Here is a 16,507-nt window from a genome sequence, read left to right on the forward strand (position 1 = left end):
GTAGCATCACAGAAATGTAGCAGTGACAATAATACTGTATGCTGTAATCGTACTGGGCAATTAGTGATACAAAACAACTGTTTTATCCTGTGAATAAAAGTATATGTTTTTGTCAATGTACCATAATAACAGAAGCGAAACGCAATATTGTGTCAGGACAATTCACTATTTATGCACAATAAATAAAGGAGCATAGCGCCACAATTTCTGTTCAGCGCCAGACTTGCTTGTAACCTATATCACCAATTATGTTAAGAAAAATGACGCATTAACTACAACAGCAGACTGACCTTTGTGTAAATGCTTGGAGCAGACTAACCTGTGAGCTGGAGTGTTCTGGGACGTTATATTTGGTCTTTGAATGGCTGCAATCCAGGCCACCCGTTGCCTCTTTGTTACTTCGGAAACATGGCTCGAACAATTTCTCTTCAACGACGTAATCCGATAACAACCGATCTCTTTACCCGTCGGCTTCCCGTGGCTGTCATGCGACCGGCTATTGCAGTTAATAATACAACAGCTTCTTGCCATTTTTGTGTTTCTTTTTATCGCTGTATAACTGATTTTAATTGAAAGCCTGCGTGCGCTAGTACCGCTTGCCACGAGTTCCCAGAATCCTTTGCGGTTCTACCCGTGAATGACGTCACATTTTCAATCTCTATATAATATGCATGTTAAATTTTATATTTGGGGCAAAATATCAAGTCTTTTCAAGTAAACCGGTTCAAGTCCAATTCAAGTCCCAAGTCATTGGTGTAAAAGTCCAAGTCAAGTCACAAGTCTTAGAACATTTTTTCAAGTCAAGTCTAAAGTCATAAAATTAATGACTCGAGTCTGACTCGAGTCCAAGTCATGTGACTTGAGTCCACACCTCTGCTGTTTACCTCCACAGTGTCCTTTATTTCCTTTATTGACTGATTGATTGATTTTTTTTTTCTTTTACGTGAACCGACTGTAAAAAATCAAATTTCTATAGAAGATTTTAAAAAATGTAGTGAAGGAAAAACACAAACTACCGCTTTTTTACTTTGGTGCTGTATGAATGGCCATGGAGAGGCCATTAAGGGGAAGTCTTTATCAGTAGGAGAGGCTGCAAAAACTTGTGAAAATACAGTTTAAAACCAAAAATTTACATGCTCCTTCACAGTCTCCAAAGCTGCTCAGTGGACCAGTTTGAAATCTTTGGCTGACCGATTTTGGCCCCCTGGCCTTATGTTTGACATCCCTGTTTTGGCGCATTTAATCCAATATTACCTCCACAAGATAGCACATCCGCGCGCATCCTATTTACTCACATCACAGGGCTTTTAAACTTAAGATAATATCTTCTATGTTTCCAACATTTTTACCTGCTTGGTTATTGTTTGCTTTACGACCACCGCCAGCTGCACGGTATAGTTTGCTCATGCATTTTAATCATCCCTACATGCCGTGAGCAACACGCACGGAGCTGTGATTTACAAATCCCCCTACAAACACCTTTTTTTTCTAATTGCTGGGGTGGAGGAGGGGGGTATTTGCTGTGGAGTGCAGGAGGATCACATGAGGCCTTTAGGGGGATGGGCAGACTTTTCTGAGGGTGGTATGGCTTTAAGAGTTTACTACCATCAGTGCGCTATTTCACTCACACGCCGCAGAAAGTTTGGAGGCCAGGCGAGCAGCGGGATACCGACGGATAGGAAGTGACGGGACTAAGTGAGAGTCAGAAGGAGGTAAGAAAAGAGAGAGAGAGAGAGAGAGAGAGAAGACGTGAACATCAACACAAAGCAGAGTGAGAAGCAGCGTGCAATCATCGGACTCTTGACTGTGGTGCGGGAGGGAGCTGAAGTGCGCATGATCTTATCAACAACACCGGAGCGACACACTTTCAATGGAAGGGAACTGGTCCCAGAAGTGAAAGGGAGAGATTGCAGTGAGGACGTGTGTTTGTCGCCTGATTCCTATGAATGTGCCCGTAATTGTGGAAAGTACTGACGCACGGCGGGGGGACCGCATGAAAGAGTGACCCACCAAACTTTGATCATGAGGGAAAAGACTTGACGAGACAACACGGCACAAGAGAAGAACACAGCTGGGATATGAGCGGAGACCTCTGGATTTCGCCTCGATTTTTTGCTCTCTCGGGTACGGTTTTGCGTCTTCGGGGATGTTTGCGAGTTGCATCTCCGCGGCTCCAGGTCGGATACTGACTCGTTTCTGCGCCCTTGTGCTGCTCGTGGCTGTGGGACTCGCTGCGGAGCTGCGGGTCCGAGTCCGGCTCTCTGACGGACTGGTGACCGAGGAGGTTTTGGAGGCGGACAGCGAGAAAGACTCGATATCACTCGAGTTCAAGCAGGGAGATGGGACGCTCATCACTTTTGTGGTGGACTTCAAACGGGTAAGAGGTTGTCCTGCTTACCGCTGAACATGAGGCGGATACTTCCCCCTGGCTCATTTGAATTTTAGGTTATTGAATAACTGCAATTTCCCCTCCAGAATCAGAACTAATTAACAAAGAACTTAATTTCATGCTTCCCATTTTATACCTGCAGACTCATAACACTCCCTCGGTGGTCCTGGAAGTCACTATAGGAAGTCCCCACTTAAAAATAAGAAATTGTGTCTTGTCACTAATCCTTAAAGTCAGTCCAAATCTAACTAAAAGGCACTACTGCTGTGCCCCTCCACCCCCTTACTTTGGTATAATACACCCATCCACCCCTACAACCCCCCAAAAATCTGATCAAGGATCTGCACCGTTCACATAATCAGAACCCCCAATTCTCCCCAAATCTGTGTATCCCTTAGGTGTTGAAATCCGCAACAATGGCTTCTTGGTTCAAGCTACTTTGTTAAATTTTAATTCAGGGTCACAGATCTGAATCTTAAACAAAATCACACCTAAAGCCTTTTTTTTTTAAATAAAGGGGAAAAATCTGAGCAGTTACTGTAGCCCATATTTAAGCTGAAGTATAAAGTTTCATTCATCCCTTTCCATCACAGCTGAGTTTCACCGAGGTCAAGACAGCTGCTGCTCCTTAGATGTGACGCCCCCAAGACCCTAATGGCCTTCGAAACCCCTGCAGCTCAAGGGTCCCGTTCAGAGCTGATCATAAGTGGCCATATTTAGCATTCTTCTAAAATATAGACAAACAGCTCAAGTGTCCAACGCCAACCAGTTGTAACATTTTGGAAAGATGACACTGTTTTGCTTTTGTCAATGGCTATCCGGAGACTCGTGAAATTGTCAGTCTTGCAAAATAAAAAAACAACTGCTTTGCATAAGAGGGGCATGTGTGGTGGGGGGGGGGGGGTGCACAGAGCAAAGGCATGTGTCTGTGATGGTTGCTGTCACACAGAAGCTGACAGGCTGGCGAGATGTGAAGGGGGAGATTTACCAGGATTAAGTGGGCATGTCTGACCTTTTTGATCTGCACGTCTGGTTCACTAACCAAAACAGCTAATTTAGAGTTGAAAGAGAAGAGGCCGTCACCCCTCAATCGCTGGTGACACCCACAGAAAGAGACGTACAGTGATCTGAGAGCAGGGAGCCCTTTTCCTGACCGTGCAGGGTTGCTGTACCCCGTCACGCATGCACACACTCCAGCGCACATCACATCTGCACATATGGTTTGGTTTATTCGAACCTCTTAGATCGCTTTACTTTTCCGCTGCCTGATTTATCTGTACAGTTGTAGGTCAGCCTCTTGCTGCTCCCCCCTACCTCTCCCCTCTTTCTGTCTCACCCCCCCCCCCCCCCCCCCTTGTCTCCTGCCCCCGCCTTGTTTCTTCTGCATGTGGTTTTCATTCAAGTCTTGTGCAGTATCTCCCAAGATTTATGGAAAGTTGGATGAGCTGTCACTTCCAGCTGCCATGAATATATAGTTCAGACGAGCGCCTGTGGGAAGCGGAGTGTTTTAAGAGGGATGTTAAACACTGAGTTCTAATGATGAGACACAAAAAATATGGATGGCTCGATAGATAATGTCACATTTTGAAGAGCAAGTCTCGTTCACTGAGATTTAAAAAAAGAACTGAAATGTAGTCACGGGACAGCAGCCTCATTACTATTTGCTGCTTTGTGAATACGTGGCAAAATGTGATGGTAGATGTTATAGCCATTAGACACTGGTGAAGTGGTCTGCTGAATGTGAGAGGGAAGTTTAGTCAACCTTATCCAAGCAATGAATCACAGTGTATGAGCCGTGCAGCGATTTCAGGAAGGTTCTCTGATGGTCTGTAAGCATATGGAAAAGATGAAAAGGTGGTTTTAGCTTGCTCATGACACCTCTGTGTCATGTTGACTGAATCTCAACATGTGGACACCGCTGTCTGTTCACTTCAAAGCAACAGATTTATGATAGTGCGGTTTGCTTTTTTTATGAAGCACAGGCGTTATGGGGTTGGATGGAGTTGATTATCTGCCACTTATTCTGTAATTGCATTTGAAGGTTACACTCTTTTTTTTCTTTTCTTTTCTTTTTTCTTTTTTCAGCGTGCAGTAAAGGAGCTTTTCATTCCCGTCTGGGGTCTCCATGAAGTATTTACAGCTGAATCGACTCTAAATTATGTAAAATTGCAGCAATCTGTCTGCAGCTCAGAAATATCCTGATGAAATGTTTCACGTCGATCTGCAGATTTTTTTTTTTTTTTTTTTCCCCACTGTGAGACAAATCTCAGCACAGATGTCGCTCTGAATAGAGAAGGTAGCTGCCAATTTGGTATCCCCCCCCTTTCCACCCCATTAAATTCTGCAATTTATGGTTCAACACAGGCTAGTACCCTGAGCTTAACATAAACCGTCGTCTTAAGGTCAATGCGAGGGAAATGACCCTCATCTTTCAGGGCTTGTTTTGGGTCTTTCCAGATTTGGTGTTTGTGTGTCTTGTCTTTTCTGTCCATCAATGCAGGAATGTGAATGACTTCACGGGGATCTGGGATGCAGTGGTGCACGTCATCGTACATCTATAGTTTCAGGCACCTTGGCCTGCAACTGTAAAGCCTTTTTATTATCTGGATACGATTTCAGGGTTTTAAATTTCGGGGCCTATTTCGATTTATAGACTTTTTAGGTCTTCTTTTATTCCTAGATGTTTGATTCGATTCCTTCTTGACGCAAACCTCCACGCTTATCAGGGCTTGGGACTCTTATTAGAAGTACACCGTGGGGCGCACTGCAGTTACAATTTAATGTTAGGCGGCCAGTAGCAAGTGCATTGCTGTCATTTCCATGATGTCAAATAACTAGGTGTCCTTTGATACATCTAAGGTGTGCTTTAAATAATGTAGCAAGTTTGTCACTCTTAAGTGACTGCATGTGAATGCTTGTAAAGGATTCCTTTGCCCTTTAAGTGCAATGTCAGGTGGCATGTTTAAACCCAACCGCAATCCCTCTTGTTCTCTTAACTATGGGTTTGTTTTTTTTAATGCCTAATCCTAACCAGCAAGAAAAGTCAAAAGTGATTTAAAAGCATCTGAAACAAAATGCAGACAGTCTCCTGTCACCCCTTTAGCCACCTAATATGGTCGTTAAAGCTCAGAGGATCTTTTTTTTTCTTTCTGCACTTTAAAACTAGAACTGCATAGTTTGAGATAGTAGGAATAAACAGCTGATACCATCAGTTAGAAGGAAATTTGAAAGGCTTCCGCTCACGCTAGCGTTTTTACTACTTTGGGTGACAAAGCTTTAGGAGTTTGCTGTTCTTACCAAAACCTCAGTTATTGGAACAATTTTGAAAATAGGGGTGTGGGAGAACAAAGAAACTGCTGATCCAAAAAAATCACCAACTATATTTGAGGTTCAGAGTTTTTCGATGGGGATGATCATCTGCACCTTACACCATCCCGTTAACTGGGTCAGGATCTTGTGAATGATGGCACTGATGAGCACGTCGGTGTCCGTTTTCTTTTTTTTCTCCCTGAACCTTGCAAACTGGATCGGCTTTCACTGCGGAGGCCTGCGTTACCGTCAGCTCAGCTCATTGTGATGGTCTTCAAAGCACAGAGGCTTTATGCACACGCCCAGAAATAAGCTTGCCGTAAGAATGGATTGGAGTTTTTTTTTTTCCACACACCCTCATGTGCTGTGTCAGACACAGAAGGAAAGTTGAGGGTGGGGAGTTAGGTTGGTTAGCTTTTCTGTGTGCCCTCCCATTGGGTTGCAGAGTGTGACCCAGTTAGGCAGGTGCTCATTCAGAGTTCTCTTCGAGCCTTCGTATGCTGTATGCGCCATTAGAATTGTTTAACTGCATTATCTGTCAGACAAACTCTTTTTCTTTTCTTTTTTTTCCTGCGTGGGAGGCCGATGACAGTCCACTTTGTTCTTTTTCTTGTTAGTGTAAAACGCAGAGGTTTGCCAAGAGTCACAACTGGCTGTTGTGTTTTTTTCCCATGTTACAGGTACTTCACATTAGTACAGTACCGTAGCAACCTTTTTTTTTTTCTTTACTTTTGGCTGCCACACCTTGCCTCTTACTCAACCTTGAAACACCATCCCTCTTTGTCACTTGTACAAACTTGTAAAGTCCTTTTTATGGGTGAGTGTCACCTGTTCCAGGAAGTGTTGTTGTTGCTTCAGGTACGTTCAGTACGTTATAAGGCACACAGGTTTTCACACTCCAAACGGTGACTGTGAGCAATCTGTGAGTCACAGAAATCCATGTGGCAAATTGTTTACTCAAGGGATGAACTTTGAAGACCTCGCCTGCTACTCTGCTTTCCTTTTGTATGTTTTTTGCGTGGGAAAATGACTCTGTTCAGAGAAGTTACTGCCTAGTTCTGCTTTCTTGTCTTAAATCTTTGAGGTGGCATTCTTGAACGCTTACTTTTTGTTTTAGTACATTAAGATCTTGTAAGGTTACTCTGTGCTGGAGGAAGAGTTCAGCTAACTTTGAAGTATTTAAAAGTGAACTTTTTGTTTGTTTGTTTACCCATGGCCATAATTTTCCCTGCTTTTTTCCCCCCCCCTAAAAATCAAAAACAAAACACCAAAACAAGCTTCTTCTGTGGTCTTGTTGTTGCCATTCGGGTCTCCTCATGATCCCCCTTTGGCCTCTGGTGGCCCCTTTGCGCCTGTTGGTGTCTTTATCCTTTTCCCCTCCTCCTCTCGCCAGAAGGCCAGATGTTCACATTTAATACTGCTGATAAAGAGCTTCCCATTTTCACAGTCTCTGCTTCCAGGGAGAGACCAGAGCAGAGAGATGACTATCATCTAGCTTTTTAAAAAAAATTCTTACTGATCAGGACAGGGACCGCACGGTGCTGTGGTAGCAGCCTTTGACGGACATGAAGACGGCAGTTGTGGCTTGCAGTGTACATAGTTGTAATTTTTGTCTAACTACAGATGGTTTAAGATGAAGAAGATTGGCAATGACACTGACAAAGAATTGAAGCGTGCCAGATCTTTCTGTCTCCTGAAATATTCTTTTTGTCAAATTCATGGCTGTGTCCGTTTGGGTAGCGCCACTTCGCAAACTTCGGACTTATTTATTTTATTTTTAGGTCAGTGATAGTTCAGGCAGTTAAGTCATAGGGGTCCACACCTGGGAAGGCATTACAACACCCTTTTCCTTGTCAACAATCTGTCGTGTCACCTTTCCTGTCATAAAACAGATTCTGTTTTTTAAGAAAAAGGCTCATAAAGGATATGTTGTTACATAAAACCTATTATCAATATGTATAGTTTGAATAATACCATTATTTTTGTGGTTCCTGAAACCGGATATGAAAGATGTGCAACAACAGTTGGAGGCTGAATGGGACTGTGGCCATCTCTATTGTTTATGCCTCATCTATCTGCCTCATTTCCTTCCCTGTTAGCACTCACTGCTTGCCTCTTTCTCATTTCCTGGATGCAGAGTCCCCCATAAACTGTTTGTGTGTCTACTTAATTGTATCCAGATTCTGCATGAATGAATAAAATGATGTTGTGGGCTGTGCAGAGTTAGTCTTTTTAAAAAGAATTTCGGTTGTATTTTTGTGCTCATGTGTAACACCTAAACATTAACCCCTCATGCACTGGGAAAGGTAAGCTCCTTTTGCATTCTTGTCAGGAGAATAGCCAACAGGAAAACCTTTCTTTTCATGGCTTCCAGTGTTTTGATTGTCCATTCATTGCCAGTGTTTACTAATTGGTTAGCTCTTTGGACAGCCAGGTGTGACCAGACCTAAATGTGGCTCCACATTCCTGCCTTTGGGGCGTCTGTAATTAACTTCAGCTCAAAGCATGTCTTAGCTCAGTGGCTTTTCTCCCGTTCCTTTTGTCTGTGTGCGTCTTTCCCTCTGTCTCCCAAAAATGATCTTTAATCCCTGCCAAAAACCTGTGCTTTTTTTTTTTTTGCTGCTGCTTTGAATGGCTTCCCTCACACACTAAAGCAAATACCCTGTCCCGTCACCAAACATTTAAAATCCATACGCGTTTTCAAAAGGCAGTCGGAGCCATTTACGTAGGTTCGGGATTTTAAAAGTAAACACAAGGTTTCATCACTCGAGACAAGCGAATAAACTGGAAGGCTGCACGGTGCTGAATTTTATGTAAAGATTACATTGCCCCTTTTTTTTTTAAAACTTTTGATAGTATACAAGCTTGACTTTAATCTTATTTGTTCATTTTTTTAAAGTATTACATAAACTTTTTGGTCCTATGTCAGGCAAATATCCACACAGACCCACACTGATCCCAAATGACTCATCATAGCGTGGCTTACCAGCAGTCCTCCACAGCCAGCCATCAGCCTTATCAACAGACAGGGTCTTAGGGGGGATTTGAAAACAGGAAGAACCCCCTGCACAGGGAACACATACTGCTGTACTGTTTGTGTGCGTGTGTGTGGGTGCACTTGTGCGTGAATATCCATCCTTGCATCGAGTGTGAATCGGTTCAGCCAGAATGGCACTCAAACTGAGATGCATATATCTCTTGCAAGTGCAGGTGCAATGTTCCCATGAGCGTTTGGACTGCTTTTCATTGCTGGGCTCCTATTTTAACAGCCTGTAAACCAGGTATATACTCTGCAAGGAGACGGAGTTTGTCTTGCTGGGTTACAGTGTCTGAGAATGTTCACTGTAAATGGCACCCTTTGAGTGTCTGAATGGGCTTTTGTGCACCTCTTAAATAATCTGACCCACCAAAGGTAACCACCAATGAAACGAGCCCCTACCCTCTCTCCTGATTAACAGGTCTTCGTTTGACCCACCAGTCATGTTGCATGAATACAGACTTGTTTGGCTGTTGGCCAGTGGTAGTTTGTCTGCAAATGGACTAAGTCCTATGTGTAAGCGAGCAATGTTAAGGAATTTGCACTTGTGTGGATTATTTATAGCCACCCTGACATTTACGCTGCTCTGCTAGAGTAAAAAAAACTCAAGGATACGCTGCCCTTTGATTATGGTATCGCCAGTCTTTTTAAAGATGGGAATAAGGTTGCCTTTTTAATTCGTAATGTCCGAAGGTGGTTATTTTCTGTAATGTTGGTCAGCAAGTTATTACTCTAATTTTTTTTTTCTAGGTGTAAACACTCTTTAAGGGGGGTGACTCATTTTCCAAATGTGGGCACCTCCTCTTTAGGGAGTATTTTGAAATTAAGGGGTGCTTTCAAGCTCTAGCAAGTCTACTCGATTCCAGCATTACTGTTTTTCTTGCCATATGCATCCCAGGCAATTATTGTGTCTACTTTTTGGCAGTGTGGTGTATTTTATCAGGAACTGACGAAATCTTTCTCTATAATCCATCACACGAATGAAGCAGGTTTTGTTACAACAGGAAGGGATTACCCCATACTGTGACCACAGAAGCGCCTTTCCTCCCCGTCTCATATTTGTTTGATCTTCTGTCAGTCCTCTGTTTGCATAATTCGGCGACTTTAAAAACACCTTCCCGCTTGGGAGATTGTAAAAAGAGATAGCTGTTGTTTGATCAGTAAGACGAGTGCGCACTCTCTCCTAGTGATATTGCCTGTCATCATAACAACAGGTGTAAACCTTACTTTAATCACTTCATGTTTCACTCCTTTATTGTGTTTTCTTTATCACGCTTTGGAGTGCATCTGCACACATCCCAAACGGTGGTGGTTTTTTCTGGCGGGCAGCAAAGATGATATAACTATTTTACTCTGTTTGCTGTCAGAATGTCAGTGAAATTTTACTCGAGCGTGACCTGAGCTGACATGTCCTCAGCACTGGTTTGGTGTTGTCATTCAAAGGTCGTAATTAAATTTTAACTACTCTCACTACATGACTGTGCACAAAATATACCAATGCTGCCAGCTGAATATGAAGACTACAAAACATCTTGGCCTGTCAGAAGATAAAGATAAAAGAAATATCACCATCCAGAAACTGTAAAAGTTCAATTCAGTGCAGTTCAGTTTTTCATATAGCAGCAAATCACAACAACAGTCACCTCGAGGCGCTTTAAATTGTAAGGTAAAGTTGCTACAAATATGTAGAATAAAGCAGAAAACCCCAACAATCAGATGGCTCCCAATTAGCAAGCACTTTGGTGACAGTGGGGAGGAAAAACTCTTCTAACAGGAAGAAACCTCCAGTAGAACTAGGTTGAGGGAGGGCCAGCCGTTATACACTTACGGACAAGTTATATCCTCTAAACACTAAAATGCTAAGACAAATATATATTTATGAGGGGCAATGGTTAGCATCGTCCAGGTCATAGCAAGAAAGTGTCCGGTTTGAATCCACAGACCATCTGGAGCGGTTCTTTGTGCAATGAAAAAGTTCTAAAGCAGGTATGCAGGTGAAAGTATCTCTTTGGTTAATATTTGCAGGTATGGTTTTATATTCAACTTCTGATCTTCAGGGTTTTAATTTCTATATTTTAACTCAAATTGTGTAACACGGATAAATGGAAATCTATAGACTACTGTAAACTCTTAAGTACCACCAGCCAGGTAGTCTACTGGCAAAATGCCAGAACTAGAGTAATTTTCTGTAGTTTGAATGGTGGGTGTGGTGCACACAAACTCTGCTCTCACATCTGGTGCAGCCATTTTTTTTGGAGTTTACCTGAAGCATAATGCTGCCACATCCTAGAATAGTCTGCGCTACCCCAGTAATACATCATGAGCGTGCTTTATGTTTGTTGTGCAGCTTTGTTCTGTCCTTGGCATGGCTTCAAATCATTTCAGGAGCTCTTCAGAAGTGAAGCATTTAATCTCCAGGAGGAGGGTTGTTTTTTGGGGGGGGTTTGTATGTTTTGTTTTTTTTGTTTTTTTTCTATAATTAAGGGGATTTTCCTGCCATCCTGACCTTCTCATTTGCTCTGCACAGCTTGACATGTCTTAGGTCAAAACTGATCCGATGCTAATTCTAGCTACGTGTAGCCAGAAGCTGCTTCTGGGGAAATTATTTTCTGGAACCTGATCGCTGCCTGTTTGCTTCCTAATTAGGTAATGTAAGTCCAAAAACTTAGCCAAAACAATAAAACTAGGCAGTAAAACACATACCTTTTGGTATTTCATCATTATTGTTTGTTTACTTTGCCATAATGAGACATAACAATGGGAATGGATGTTACCCTTAGTACCCCCTGTAATATTTCACCCTGTCGACTTGCCACAGCTCCCAATCTGTGCTCCCAATTTTTCAACACCATGACTGTCAAACTGTGCCCGTAAGACTTTCCATGGTGTGCAGATGATGTCATTTTGATACAAAATTGCATCAATAAAAATCGTTGCCACAGTAAGCACTGTTAAACTACCTTTGCCCTTTTGGCCTAGACGCAGAGTAGAAATTAGACAATCATTAATCACGAGACATAATGACACAACAGGAGGGGATCAGTGTCTTCGCTTTGCTGTTGAGTCGCTTCCAGAGAAGCAGAGCTAGTGGAACTGCCATGCTGCTCTGTAATTACCCAGAGAGCCCTGGGGCAAATCCATGTGGCTGACACGAATACCTTCCTCTTCTTTCTGTCCCTCCCTCACTCTCTTCTCCCCACCCGGTGTCCCAGCGTAGCACTATGTGTCTGCAGCATGGGAGGTCTTGAAGTCATGGCCTCTGCTTACTCCTGCACTCTGGGGCAAATGGCCCTCTTGTCCTTCTCGCTGTAGGCATTGTACTCACTCTTTTCGCTGTGATATCTCTTCCTCCGCTCTTTGACATTATCTTATTGTTTTGTGTCTGCAGGAAAAAGCTGAGGCATATAATTTCCACTGGCTCATTTCTGTGTTCCTCTGAGTACCATGTGAACAGCTCATAAAGCTATATAATCAATATTTGCTTAGTAATTTTCTTTCCAGGGGTCAAACAGGATTGCCTTGTGTAATACCCGTGCTGCTATTGTACCCTTGCCAGTGTCTCTTTTCACAGACAAAAGTGGCTGTTGGAGTGAAGATCCAAGCAGTCTGTAAAGGACTGCAGAGCGTAAACACTTGTGAGGCAGAATGCATTGCCTTCTTGCCAGGGTGTACTCTTCTCCATACAGGAAGTGGAAGAACTCAGTGGGGTTATCTCGGAGCTGTTTATCTATTCCAGAGTTCCTCCTGCTCAGGGAGTGAAAGCCTTCAAACTGTTACTCCTCAGCTGCCTGTTTGCTTCAGACGGGTGTGTGAAAAGCGGAGGAGGGGTATTTAGGACTGTGTGTGTCTGTGTTGGAGCTGAAGCCAAGGAGGAGGGGGTTTGGAGTGGGGTTCTAATGAATAGGAGGACAGGTCTACTGCTCTGCTCTCCAAACTCTCGAAGCTTCCCATCATGCTTTGCCTTGCCCCTCACCAAACTCTTTATGGCCTTTTGGTTTGGTGCCAGATCGCTCGCACATTTGCCAACGTGTGTGTGAGTGTGTGTGTGTGAGTGTGTGTGTGAGTGTGTGAGTGAAAATTCTCACTATTGACATTTTGCTAGTAGTACAGTTCTACTTTAAACAGCATGCTAAATTGAGTCTGACATTTCTGGCATGTGAGAAATTCTAGTAGGTCTGACAAGAAACAGGCTGGAAAGGTTTAATTTGACACAGCAGAATACTACAGTATTATAGGAGCCTCATTGCACAGGTCTGCAGACAAAAAGTATCAACAAGCTGTCATGTGAGCCTTTATGGGTGAGGTGAATATAAACCCTTTGTTTCTTTGAGTAGACAGCTGTTTGGACATCATTGAACTGCTTTAAGTACCGTAATGGAAACAGTATGTGTTCTAATTTGGATGATTCTCCTCATATAAACAACAACTTATCATAACCTTGCCTCGACTACTATTCCCGATACTTTCCGGGAGTCATCTGTTCAGCTTTTTCATTTCTCATCCCTTTGGCTTTTTCAGGATGTGAAAATATTCCGAGCGCTGATCCTGGGCGAGCTGGAACGAGGGCAGAACCAGTACCAAGCCCTGTGCTTCGTGTCCCGCCTCAACCGCAATGAGATCATCCCCAGCGAGTCCATGGCCCGTCTCAGGCAGGTATGACACGGTGGAGATTGTGCTATGGAAATTTTTCAGCTGATTATATACTGTGGAGAATCTGAGGATATTACGTCTTTCCCAGAAAAATCCCCAGGCCATTCGTTTGGCAGAGGAGCGGAGAGGCCTGGAGCAGCTGACTATGAGCGCAGCGGTCAATCTAAGTCGGGCCTGGCACCTCAGCGCCCACATCCACAACATGTGTAGCGAGGCTCGCGAGGCCATCTACACCAGTGAGGCAGATGTGAAATACTGGCTGGAAAAAGGTCAGCGGCCATCTGATTTTTGTTTATTATTGAACCTCACATAAACTCTGCTGGTGTTTTTGTACCCTCCCCCCCCCCCCCCCTTTTCTTTCTCCTCTCCTGATTGTCTCTCTAATTCTGCATACGTCTCTGAACTGATTCTCCTAATCTCCTCAACACTATCTTCCCTGTTTCTCTCTTCAAGACACCTCTTTCCACTTAATTCTAGTGATATGACTTCAAGTATTATCTTGTGGGGTTTCAATGATAAGACTGTGTGACTGTGCATGTTATCTAGGTTCCTCTCCTCTTTCGCTCTTTGCTCTCCAAACTGCCTTCTTGCACACTATGAAATAGGGTGAAACGGCATGTGTGTGCATGCAGATTAATTTTGTTTATCGGAGAGGTTCAGCCCATTATTTAACCATTTGTTTTCAAAAAAGCAGTTTGCAGCGAGATGCAGATTCTTTATAGCAGCGAAATCCAAATGATTCGAGCTGAGGAGAATTCATACGACAGCACTATTGTCAGCTGACAGCTTTGTTATTAAGAAAACAATGTTGATGGTCACGGTTCACCGAGCGCTCTGCGCCGTTATCTGCACAGGGACCTATCGTAGCGTCTCCTTAGCATAACAAAGCTGCCCTTTCACTGCAGCATCTCGCCTGTTTTATGCCACTTTGTTTGCGCTCTCTAGATCACAGCCGCATTTAATTGAGCGGAATCAGAAAAGGGAGCGATCGGCGCAGACGCGCGACTGCTTGCTTTTTGTTTTTAACTGCCACATGCTTCAATATCTGTTTGTTTTACAGGAGTGGACGGCTCCATATTTGAGGTTCTGCCCCAAGCAACAGAGCTACCCAGCTTTCAGGCCTGTCATGCTACTAAAGACTTGTGGCAGCCATGTCTCTGCACGTACACCCTGCGGCTGGAGTGGTACCCGTGTCTGCTGAAGTACTGCCGCAGCCGGGACGCAACAGGCAAGGGCTCCACCTACAAGTGTGGCATCAAGAGCTGCAGCAAAGGATACCATTTCACGTACTATGTTCCCCAAAAACAGCTCTGCCTCTGGGACGAGGAGACCTAGAGTTTTGTTGTGGATGTTTAAGAAACGAGAAGACTTCTTTTTCTTTTTTGCCAGCCCAGCCAATGCTTCTCCACCCATGCTAACCACAGCAACACTGGACCTTGGTTTATATCATGTGAAGTGAAGCTGTGTCAGGTGGGGAGGGCCGACATCCAGACATTCACGTTGAAGTAGAAATAAATTCAGGTTCCAGATGAGACCAAAAGCTTTTAAGGGAGATGCAGCAAAGTCACTAATTTTTCACTAATGTTTCTGGGGAAAAATGACCTCTTGGTGTCAGTCTTAACGAGAGATATATAATTTTTTTTTTTTTTTTTTTTGCCAAGAAGCTGTCACTTTTGTGCCTTTTTGGGGAAAGTGAGTGGGGCAAATTAAACAAAACCTCTCAAACAAGCTATGGTATGCACAAAAGATGGACAGTCATACACCGGCAGAGGAACAACACTGTTCCACTCTCAGTCAAAAGGAGGTAGACAAACAAATTCTTCCATCCTGGTGAAGGAAAATTTGAATGTTGGAATTATCTGTCTTATAAAGTTCTGTGAAAACAGTTTATTACCAGCTAAATGCTGTTTTTTACCATGTAAGCATGCTTACAAAGAAAAAACAAAACCTCTCCAATGCTATCTTTATTTATTTTGGTTGCAAAGTGAAATTATGGAGGACTATCATTAAAAAAAAATCTTTTTAATATAATAACCTCATCTGTTTGCTTCCCTGTAGGCATTAAGTTTAAGTTAGTTTCTGAAGTTCATCTTAAACCACAGAGCCTCAGTAACACAAAGTATTCGAACATATTTCAGGTTAACCTCTTGGCTGTTGTTTCTCATCCATATCCTGTTTTGCTTATATACTGCCTGTTTTCATTCTTGTATAGACGGTGTAGAAAAACAGGCATATTATCCTATTTAATAGTGAAGATTTATCCCGAGTTGCCCTGTCATTACCCATGGGGACACCTCCTGCCCACAACTCGCACCCCTCTCAGTCTGTTTAAAAAGTGTCAAACCAAAGTCAAAGAAATGCTGTGAAAGGAGCCGTTTAAAGTTTCAGTTTCTGGACACAAGCTCTTCGGTATGGTGGTGTTTTTTTTTGTTTTGTTTTTCCTCCCCAATGTGAGGATCCATTCAAGCAACAGGCGCTTTAATGATCCACACTGCCATCTTCTGGTTAACCAGCATTTTTAGACTTTTATGCGCGCTGCCAGAATTCTGGTTCTTGGTTTCCGGCTTTGCCTGCTATAATTTATACATCTCATATCTGCCCCCGATAATTTACGTGTAATTCAAGGAGCACTTCTTAAATTTGTGGGACCAAATTTAACTTGTCTGTCTGTTCTTTATAGTACTAGGTTAAAGAAAAGACTGCTTTTCCTCAATAACTTCAGCCTTTTTACTGCCATAATGCAAAAAAAAAAAAAAGGGAGAAAAAAGAGGAAAAAAGAGTTTTTAGTGTGCTGGTATGTCCTGCTAACTGAAGAACCAAATGAGTGAAACACACCTATTTGTGGCCTTCTCTGGTGATCAAGTGCCTTAACATTTTACTGATGTTTTTGCTATGTAATTGTAGATTACATTGTTAAACATATTTTTTTTCTATGAAAGAGTTTTTAATATGTTGTAATTAAAAAAGCTGCCGTAACGGAAAAAAATGAAGCAATTTGGTTAAGTACAATTTTTAAGAGCTGTTTTACATAAATTGTTTTAATAAAGTCCTTCTTTGCACTGCATGGACAGCTTGGAAGTTATTTGTGGTATATTGGAGTAATTTTATTAAGCCTTATATGG

At 42.8% G+C, this 16,507-nt stretch overlaps 1 protein-coding gene across 1 annotated transcript; it reads left to right on the forward strand.

Moving 5' to 3' along the window:
- Positions 1 to 1,543: 1,543 nt before the first annotated feature.
- oafa (OAF homolog a (Drosophila)) lies at positions 1,544 to 16,449 on the forward strand. The gene is made up of 4 exons (XM_026192189.1): positions 1,544 to 2,377; positions 13,254 to 13,388; positions 13,474 to 13,654; positions 14,446 to 16,449. The coding sequence occupies exons 1-4, from the start codon at positions 2,147 to 2,149 to the stop codon at positions 14,718 to 14,720; spliced, it is 822 nt and encodes a 273-aa protein (XP_026047974.1). The 5' UTR covers positions 1,544 to 2,146; the 3' UTR covers positions 14,721 to 16,449.
- The last annotated feature ends 58 nt before the right edge of the window (positions 16,450 to 16,507 follow it).

This window comes from Astatotilapia calliptera, chromosome 14 (genome assembly GCF_900246225.1).
Source record: "Astatotilapia calliptera chromosome 14, fAstCal1.2, whole genome shotgun sequence".
Classification (NCBI taxonomy): domain Eukaryota; kingdom Metazoa; phylum Chordata; class Actinopteri; order Cichliformes; family Cichlidae; genus Astatotilapia; species Astatotilapia calliptera.

Bases quoted from the DNA above. Each gene is read 5' to 3' on its own strand.
- oafa (XM_026192189.1), top strand. From the start codon at position 2,147: ATGTTTGCGAGTTGCATCTCCGCGGCTCCAGGTCGGATACTGACTCGT. The intron at 2,378-13,253 runs GTAAGAGGTTGT...TGGCTTTTTCAG, and splicing joins TTGTGGTGGACTTCAAACGG to GATGTGAAAATATTCCGAGC. The intron at 13,655-14,445 runs GTCAGCGGCCAT...TTTGTTTTACAG, and splicing joins GAAATACTGGCTGGAAAAAG to GAGTGGACGGCTCCATATTT.